Raw genomic sequence first — 10059 nt, forward strand, 5'->3', positions numbered from 1 at the left:
ATAATAATTAAAGAAAAATATGGTTGCGATGTCAAAGCAAATGATATTTCCATATTAACTTGTGCTTCTGTTGGTTCACGACCTCGCTGTTCCTTGAATGCATCGTACGACATAAATGTGGATGGAGAAACTGAGTATAGCAGACTCGAATTGAAATATTTTGAATCAGCTGAAAATATACGACCATCTGTTTATCATAAACTACAAGAGTTTTTACATTTTGGTTGGGCTGTTCCGAACAATGTAAACGAAACCTCGAGGCAATGTGTGGGATACATGGCCGGTTTTGTGATTAGATCTATCAGGAACAAAATGAATTGCTATATCGGATCGGCGATACGGTATCGTACTAATTATTCAGAAAAATAGAGGGAGATTAACTATTCCACTACAATGTGTTTTTTCATATGCTTGTTAGTGGAATCGCTTTTTCGACATGCATGCAAAATTACAGCGGGAAGCCGTCGATGGAAAAAAAAATTCCGGCTGTTTTCATAGCCAAGGCTATGTAAGAATTGCTACCAAAATCAAATATTTTGTTTCCAGAACTACGCTATAATTTTTTGTAAACAATGTTGTTTGAAACTTTAAATAGTCATTAAGATGTATTTATGAAACAAATTATATTTAGGTACATATATCGATGTTAGAATTTTTGCAATAACGAAAAATTACTCTTTGTCAGTTACATGTCAAAGTATACGGAATTTCTTAACCCGTCAATTAATTTACCCACGTCAGTAATGAAAAAAAATATATATATTAAACGTCACTTATTTTACTTTTTCAACTGTTACTTAATAAATTCATTACTTCCTGTTGATTGTTAAAAGAACACAAGTAGTAATTATGATGATACGTTTATTAATATAAAAACTCATAATAAAAAAGTTTGCTCGCTGATAGATGTAGATACATCACTAGTTTTAGTAACACAGACACTCGCTACGTCCGAATGGCGCCAAAATGGCGATTTTCAAACGGGCACAAAACTCAAAAGCACTTTGACAGCCGCCAGTCCAGGGCTGAAATAACAGGTCAGTGATAAATTTTATATTTTTTTATAAAAAAGGAAGTTAATTTAATGGCTTATATCCATCCGAATGCAATCTTTTCCATAGACTACGATTAAATATGAATTAAAACAATAATTTTATAAACTATAACATATTATTATTACTAAAAGCAATAAACGCTACAAGCCATTCATGATAAAGAAAGCAATTTTTTTATAACAGCAGAGCTTTCTTTTATATAACATTAAGTTAGTTTGAAGAAAAATATATTCTTAAGGTGGTCCCATGTTGTTTTGTAATTTTTTTATTAGTGTATAAAAGTGCTTATCATTACTATTTACTATTGTATTCGTAGAATTTGATTTTAATAATAAGACAAGCAATATTATCGCTATTGCCAATAGAATCGAAACAATATTTAAGTAATGCCGACTCCAAGATATTTATAAAGTTACAGCGGTGTTATAAAAATAAAAAATTGATAAATATGTTGTTTTTTCGTAAGAATTTACTTGTTGTATTTTCTTTATTGTATTATTATATACGAACTATATTTAAATCGATGATTGATTTTAATGTCCATCACATTGTTTTGTAGTTAATCTGTGGTAATTGGCAATTAGCTTTGTTATACCCACATCAAAAAAAATTGTTTTGTTGACAGAATACACTCTATTACAAGAAGACTAAAAAGTTGAGGAAGATTTGATTAATTACCTACATTTTTATAAACAACGTCATAAGATTACAGGGAAAAGGATTTTCAATTTAGATGTAGGTAGAGAAATATAAAGAAAGCGGTCAAGAAACACACTTAACGGTAAGTTCCATATTGCTTTACATGTAAAATTGAATTTTTGATATAAAATACAAGTATAAATAAAAGTGCAACCGTGACCACGCTCAGACGAGACATCTGCAAAGTAACCGAAACATCGGTAGTATGTAGTTTTAAAAACAATGAAATAAATCTTAGTAATCTGAAAACATTAGTTTCATTTAAATGAATTTGTGTAAGTCTTAGATCTCATTAACAATGTTTATGCTTCAGCTGAAGAAGTCGGTGGCATAAGTTACTCAAATACCAACTGGGTCACACTAGCTAAATCTCCTTCATTGCTTCAAGTGATTTCTATTATCTATTACGGGTACTATGTACAACTTTAATTCGGTATGTGACTAGCTAACTGACCCTTGTACTCCAAAGTCGTTGCTTTTGAGTTTTTCAAATGTCAGGAACAGCCTAACTTATTCATTGACTCGGCTATGGTCGGGTGTTCTATTATCTTCAATGGACGGCTTAAATTAGTTTATTTAGATATCTCAAACTAAAGTAAATATGGTAATGCAACATAATATTTTAGATATTTTTGATTTAAAGTAAATAAATACAGCAGGTAACCTTTAAACGGAACTCAAAAAAATTATCCCCCCTTAAGATTGATGGAGTGTTCGCTTAACTGTATAGAGGGTTTTTTTTTAAGAATTTCTGATTATTTAGTTTGTTGGGTATTTAGTGTGTTTTCACAGGGTAGACTAGATGGGTACAGTTGAAATATTTTGGAGATTGTGCATAGCATTGTTATTTGTTGTGAGTAGACATTGGATTATATGCACTATCAAGATGCCAAAATATGCATGCAGATATGCACTAAAGGGTGAAATATGCATAAAATATGATCAATCAAAACCGTTTACTTACAATTTACATGGGTCAAATTAAAATTTAAAATCGCTGGCAGAAAAAGTAACCGTAAATTTTGATTTCAAAACAAAAAAAAAATAAATTGAACTAAGTATTAAATAATAACATGGCATGCTCTTATCATTATAAAATACAGTGATGTGGTCGGCCCTGGCTCTTTTTGTATATTTTCAAGGTTTTAGGTGATCGAACCTAAAGTAAGGTGAAAATTAAACAACAACAAGTAACTTTTTGGTACCCTTTTCTTTGAAATCAACATTAGCTATGTATTTACTCGTATGTATAACATGAATAGTGGTATTTATTCTAAAGTAGTAATAATATTATGGCGTTATAGAGAGTGGTCGCTAAATGGGGAGAGGAGAAATCAGTATTAGAAAAAGAAAAAGTTTTTTTCGGTCCAGTGTTAGTAATTATGTACATAAAAAAGAATCTTATTTGAATACTATTTGTGTAATCTGCTATTTCTGTCTGACGTCTTTTGCTGCACCAGTAATTTTGTTTTAGTTTTTTAATTATTTTATCTATATTGTCTGATGTTGAGGCATCTTGGTGATAAAGGAAGTAATTTTCCAATAATTTTCTTTAATGCTCGGTGGAGGCTCAAGCTCATCTGTCTCATCTTCATTTTGTTCTTGATCCAAAATCTTGACTGAATCCAAAATTTCTATGTCTGTGAGTGAGGCCGTTGTAAGCAGGCAGTCGTCTACTTCGATGTAGGTTTGAAGATGTCCCGTATCACCTGCCATATTGACCTGTTGAATCCAGTGCCGGATTAAGCAAGCGCGGGGCCCTTAGCAAATTTTTTCAGAGTCCCTGATCTACTATGGGTTCTTTGGAATAAAGCGGTAACAGACAATAGAATACTCAGTACGTTTATATGCTATCTATAGGTTACAATTCAGTGAGTAACTAATAGTGTAGTAAATTTCTAAAGGCGTTGTTGGGCTCGGTACAAAAAGCGTGATGTGAAATTTCCTGGCAATTTAGAATAATTTGGATAGAAAATTTACTATTGAAAAGTGATGATACTACACACATTTTTTTCTCAATCCATATTTAATACAAAGTATATTATATTTAGGGATAGCTAATGTTATTTTTTATCAGAAGTGCACTTCAAGTAATGTTTACATTTTATATTTATTTATCTGTCCCCTTAATATTTTTTTAAACTTTTACAAATTTCTTTTCTAGATTTCATGTGGGCAAATTTAGAATACTATTCGCATAAATTTTTCTGAGCAAATCATATTCTATATTCATCAAAGCGGGATAATTCAGACGTTGTTGACTTATAGTGTTTCAAAACTCATTTTTTATGCGCTTTAATGTCGAAAATGTCGGAAATGAACATCCGCCACTGCAGTTAGTGATCATGAGAGATAAATAAATGCGCAAAGCAATTTCTAAATTGGGGAAACATGATTCTAAAGAATTGTCCAGTAGGAATTTATAATATTGAATTTCCAGAGCATCCTTTTTCGTACTGTCAATCGCACTGGCCACATCCGTTTTGGGCACCTCGGCAAGCTGCACTAATATGTTGTCTAGGCTGTCTTCAAAATCATTTTCATAAGCACTGACTATAATTGGTGTTTTTTTAAATCTCTTCTGCTGTAATAGATTTTAACTGCCGAAATATTTCAAAAAACACTAGTTATTTTTTGATATGCTTTCATACGTTTGTCTAAGGCAGATAATGTGTTATCAATATTGACAACAAACACCTCATTTTCAAACTGTTTACCAGCTGTTACTGTCCCAACAAATTCAACTGTACTAGAACCATTAAAATCGTCATACTTTGTGTTCCGCTTGCGTCGTCTTGAATTCTGTTGCTGATATTCGTGACAGCCTGTGAGCTTTTGGCTTGTACTTCAATATTTGAAAATGTTGATCGCATTGTTTGGACATATCCATGTAAAGATTCATACAGGGTCTATCCCGTATGAAGGTCTATTTTAGGCGATTGCTGCGACGCACTAGTTGCTTGCATGCTTTGTAGGATTTCATTCCACGTTATTGTCATTATTCCCGTTTCCAACTTATTCATCTTTGAAACAAGTCCGCAAGCTTGATTACGACACTCTGCCTTTTGATCTATATTATTGGAAATGACATTCATAACTTGCTTGAAATGTAAAGCCATATAATATTGCCTTCGTAGCATCAGCTCTGGCTGACCACCTAGTATCTGATAACCTTTTCAAAATCGGAATTTTCGAAGTTAGAGCTTCCGTAAGAAAACTCCAACGATGTGTAGAAGTGGAAAAAAATTATAAAGATTTTCAAAAAATCAAAAAAAATTAATGCTTCTGTACAACAGTCTGCCGCGCACTTGGCAACAAATTTTAATTAATGTACAAGACAGGGAATGTATTCTGCATAGGTACTTATTCATTTCTTTAATTCGTGATTCCAGGCCGCTGCATTTTCCGCTCATGTTGCTGGTAATATCATAGCTTTGTCCGCGACAATCTTTCATATCAATGCCATTCTTACTTAAGAAATCTAGTAAACTTTGGGCGAGTTGTTCAGCAGTATGGCCTTCCATATCCAAGAATATAACGAATCTCTCAACTGGCCCAGATGGTAAAACATAGCGCACTATCAGAGTCAGTTGGTCTCCATGCGATATATCTAGAGCAGAATCAAATGACACTGAATAGTACTTGGATCTCTTAATTTCACAAGTAACCTGATCTAGCATGCTTGATGCAATCAATTTCATAAATTCTTCGCATGTTTTTTTAGATAAATATGAGGTGTGCCCTTTTCCTTTATGAGCATAAGTCTGAATATGTTGGGACATAAAGTCGTCAAATTCAGAAAGTAATTCTAATTAACCTAGGTAATTCCCATTATGAGTTGAACCAACAGTTTCATTACTACCCCGAAACGCAAGACCTCGTTCTGTTAAAAACTTTATGACTGCAATAATTAGTTTTAAGAGCATCTGCCAATAATTTTGTTCAGTCTCAATTTGGCTCACACACGTATTCTTTTTTTTCCATTTGTCAGCGAAATTATAGGTTTCCTATGCGGAATGTTTTCTTCATGCCTATTCAAGAAATTGTTCGCGTTCTTCCAGTCATCGACCCCAACTTTCGTAAATCTCGCTGACTGATTGTTATCTGAATCTATAACTTTACAGACAAAACAAATAAGTCGCCCTTTAGTTTCTGAATAGCACAACCAATTTCTGATATGAGTTTTATTAGTAGGTTTATGGTTGTATGTGAAAAATGACTGTAGCCAGAATGGTGAACTAATTTCCTTTTCATTAATTGGCTTTGAACTTAAAAAGTCGCTGTTTATATGTTGCAGTTCGCTGTTTCCTTTCGCAATCCAATAATCTCTGTCAAAGTTACCCGGCTATTCACCAATATCGTTGGAGTATATTTTACTTTCATTTCATACCACATCTTACTAAGTTTCACTCAAAAAAATTACATTCCGGCAGAGATGAGTGGATTTAAATATGCGGGGCCCCCTTTTGCGCGGGACCTGTAGCAATTGCTACTCTTGCTACGTGGTCAATCCGGCACTGGTTGAATCCACTCAGTTAATGGAAGGTCGTCGTCGCTATCAAACTGAGGTTTCCACCTCATCAATTGTAGAATTGGTACAAAGTCCAGCATGTCGAAAAGAGTGCTGTATAGTTGTGGGTGTCACTTCTTACCAGGCTTTAGATAAAAAATTTATGCATGCAGCATATTAACAGAAGTTTTACCTTCAGATTCGACTAACTCCATCAATAATTTCCTTCTGTAGTGACCCTTGAGGCTTTTAATCACACTCTGGTCCATTGGCTGTAAGATACTAGTCGTATTTGGAGGAAGAAATGCCAACTCTATGTGTCCACACATAGAGTTGGCATTTCTTAGGTTTGATATAAATGGGTGGGCAGGGCAGTTGTCAGCAAGAAGTAAAATTTTTCGTCCCTTTAATTCTGCATCCCACTTTCGCACTTCTTCAAAAAGTTGACTGGTCGTCCAAGCTGATTTATTAGCTTTATACGTCACTGGCAATTTTTTAATATTCTTAAAACAACGCGGATTTTTCGATTTGCCTATTACCATTAGCCTTTTTCTTCTGTGCCATCCATATTAGCAGCCACAAGCACCGTAATACGTTCCTTGGAAAGCTTTCCTCCTACACACATTTCCCCTTTGAACTTCAGAGTTTTATCTGGAGTCAACTTATAGAAAATTCCTGCTTCATCAGCATTGAAAATGTCACTTGGCGCGTATTTTTCTATGAATTTTGACCACACTCTAGTAATCCAATCATGAGTCACATTCGTATCAACACTTCGTGCTTCGCCACTTATTTTACCATAGTCTATATGATGACGTTGCTTGAATTTTCCGAGCCATCCTTCTGATGCTTTAAAAGAAGTTATACCAAGTTCTTCAGCAAAATTCTCCGCCTCAGCTTTCGCAAGTGGCCCCGAGATAGGCATATTATTCTGGCGTTGTCGGTGAAACCATAATAATATAGCTTGATCCAAATCTTCGTATTTAGGTTCTTTAATTTTTTGGAAGATTTCCCCTCGACCTCAGCTTGTAAAATTTTTTCATTATTTTTCCATATTGTGGCCACGGTAGAGCGACTAAATCAAAAGCGTTTGCCAACATCACTTATCTTCTCTCCGGTCTCTATAGCGCGTATCAGTAAAACTTTTTCGTCAATACACAGTGATTTTCTTTTACTAGCCATGTTTACAGTTTGAAATTTTGTGATCAACTAAGAATATGATAACGTTGTAGTCATAATCAACCACAGACTACACGCAATCCAATTTGTAAACAAAAGAACGAATTTCTTAGAAAGTTCAGTGTGCATGATGCCGAAAGTCGAGTTTATTGCGGGCTAGGATAATAAAGCGACAAAAGAACGTACACAGCTGCGCAGTTTTTACTAATTTTAGTAACTTAAAAGGTACTTTTTTACTCAATTGTGGTCGTTATTGAGAGTGGGTGTAATGCTATGTAGAGTTTATCATTGTATAGAATACAAGCTAAACCGACTAAAGACAATTGATTTCGACGCTTTAGAGAGTTTGTCGTTAAATCGAGTGACGTTACATGGAGTTTACACTCTAGGTATTTATAAATTACTTAAATTGATTAAATTTATAAGAACATACCGATAATACTATGTAATAACCTGAATGGTATTGAATTATACATAGAAAACATGAAATAAAGTATCAGTTTTCAGTAAAATTTCAAAATTTGGTCATATATTGAGGGACATAGAAGTAAGAGAGTGGTAGGTCGACTAACATAGCTGAACCATTAACGAGCTATTATCTCCAAAACTTTAATATTTAATAATAACTATCTTAAAACTATAATATACTAGCAAACCCGGCGAACTCCGTTTCGCCACCAGATGGCTTCGTTTTATGTAACATTTCGTTTGGTGATTAAAAGATGAAGAAAAAATTTTTTTTTTGTTTTATATTTGAAAAGGACAAATTTTATTTCATTTCACAACAGTAATGAATTCATTTCGATTAAAAAAATTAAGTGTTATTTAATTGAACTTCTCTAAGTAAATGAAAGTGAATCCAAAGTAAATACTGAATCGAAGCATAACGCTTCGATTCAGTATTTACGTGTCCGCAAATTATCCGTTTCATTGAAGTGCTCTTTGGTAAACCACATTTTTTGTTTTTTGGTCTGACGTTAACACAAACAAAGCGGATGGTTTCCCAACTCGTGAACACGCAACGTATAACTGCCCATGTGAAAAACAATGATTTTCTAAATTTATCCCGCAAACACTAAGCGATTGGCCTTGCGATTTGTTAATTGTCATTGCGAACGCAAGGCGAACTGGAAATTGCAATCGTTTGAAGTCAAAAGGAAGATCAGTCGGAATCATTGGTATTCGAGGAATACATACATTTTCACCTGCCTACTTTCCGTTAATAATGGTTGCCTCAATCAAATTCGGCATAAGTCTTTTTACCGCAAGTCGAGTACCGTTGCAAAGTCGCGGTGGATTTAAATTACGCAATATCATAATAACTGTACCAACTTTGAGTTGCAAGTTATGTGGTGGAAATCCTGGTAACTCCAGAGAGTTCAAAAACTCCGTTGGATAATGTACTACATCATGGGGATTTGTTATGGAATCAACGGATTTGTATGTCACCAAATCGCCAACGATTTTTGATTGAATGGTGAAATTCAGTGCGTGTACATCATTATTCTTTGCGGCAAGAATTGCTCGTTGACTTAACCAAGCATAATTCTGATAATTCTCACTAATGTTTGGGAAAACATTTTCAATAAGAGCTAGTTGAGAGTCTACAAATCGGCAAAAGTCGTTGGTAAGAGTAATTAATCCAGATGTCGCATCAACTGGGACTTTTCCATTTCCAACAGCTAACAATTGTTTTGAAAATTGTGTAGCACTTTGATCATTTTGAAGTTGAACTCTCATATTAGTGGTTAGCGATAATGTTTTTACGTTATTCTATAAAGGTGATGCCTTCAGGCAAGCATTCAATTCATCTGCAGGCGTTCCACGGGGAATTACTGGCAACGTCTGCCTGAAATCGCCTGCCAACAATATCATCAAGCCGCCAAAAATGTTGTTATTTCGCCGAAGATCCTTCAGTGGGAAGTTAAGTGCTTCAAGTGATTTCTTATGTGCCATTGTGCACTCATCCCAAACAATGAGCTTGCATTGCGTCAACAATTTTCCCATTGCACTGGATCGGGAAATATTGCATGTTGGAGTCTCAATTGTGTTTAAATTGAGTGGCAACTTAAGCGCAGAATGTGCCAAACCTCCATCTAGAAGAGTCGCCGCAATTCCAGATGATGCTAACGCCAAAGCTATGTCAACTGTTGATCGAATAGTGGCCAAAATCAATGAAATGACAAATGTTTTCCCTGTTCCTCCAGATGCTTCCAGGAAGAATAGACCACCAGTATTATTGTCCACCGCTTGCATTAATGTTTCGTATACTGGTTTTTGCTGTTCAATCAGCAACGGCACATTATTTTGAACGAATTCCTGCAATGTATCAACATTGTATTGCAGCTCTCGATTTAATTCTTGGTTGAATGCATCGTGTATCGATCGATTTGGTGGAATCATTCCTACTTCAATCAGTAGTTTGTTGGCAATAGTCAAGCATTGATCCTCAATCAGAATCAATCCTTACATCGGTTATTTTCATGTCAGGATTATTCGTTTGAATGCGCAAGCGATGCAAGATATCTTCACATATGTATGTCGTCATTGTATTTGTTCCATAACTGAATTGGTTGTGAAGGAAAACATGTGGTGATGATAATTGCGAACAGCGTT

At 34.6% G+C, this 10059-nt stretch overlaps 2 protein-coding genes across 2 annotated transcripts; both read right to left on the reverse strand.

Moving 5' to 3' along the window:
- Positions 1 to 6805: 6805 nt before the first annotated feature.
- LOC116776538 (tigger transposable element-derived protein 4-like) lies at positions 6806 to 7189 on the reverse strand. The gene has a single exon (XM_032669740.2). It carries the CDS (start codon positions 7187 to 7189, stop codon positions 6806 to 6808), a length of 384 nt encoding a protein of 127 aa, XP_032525631.2.
- Positions 7190 to 9216: 2027 nt separating this feature from the next.
- On the reverse strand, positions 9217 to 9846 carry LOC133319808 (ATP-dependent DNA helicase pif1-like). The gene has a single exon (XM_061525493.1). The coding sequence runs from the start codon at positions 9844 to 9846 to the stop codon at positions 9217 to 9219; it is 630 nt and encodes a 209-aa protein (XP_061381477.1).
- Between the last annotated feature and the right edge of the window lie 213 nt (positions 9847 to 10059).

The sequence above is a fragment of the Danaus plexippus genome, chromosome 30 (genome assembly GCF_018135715.1).
Source record: "Danaus plexippus chromosome 30, MEX_DaPlex, whole genome shotgun sequence".
NCBI lineage: Eukaryota > Metazoa > Arthropoda > Insecta > Lepidoptera > Nymphalidae > Danaus > Danaus plexippus.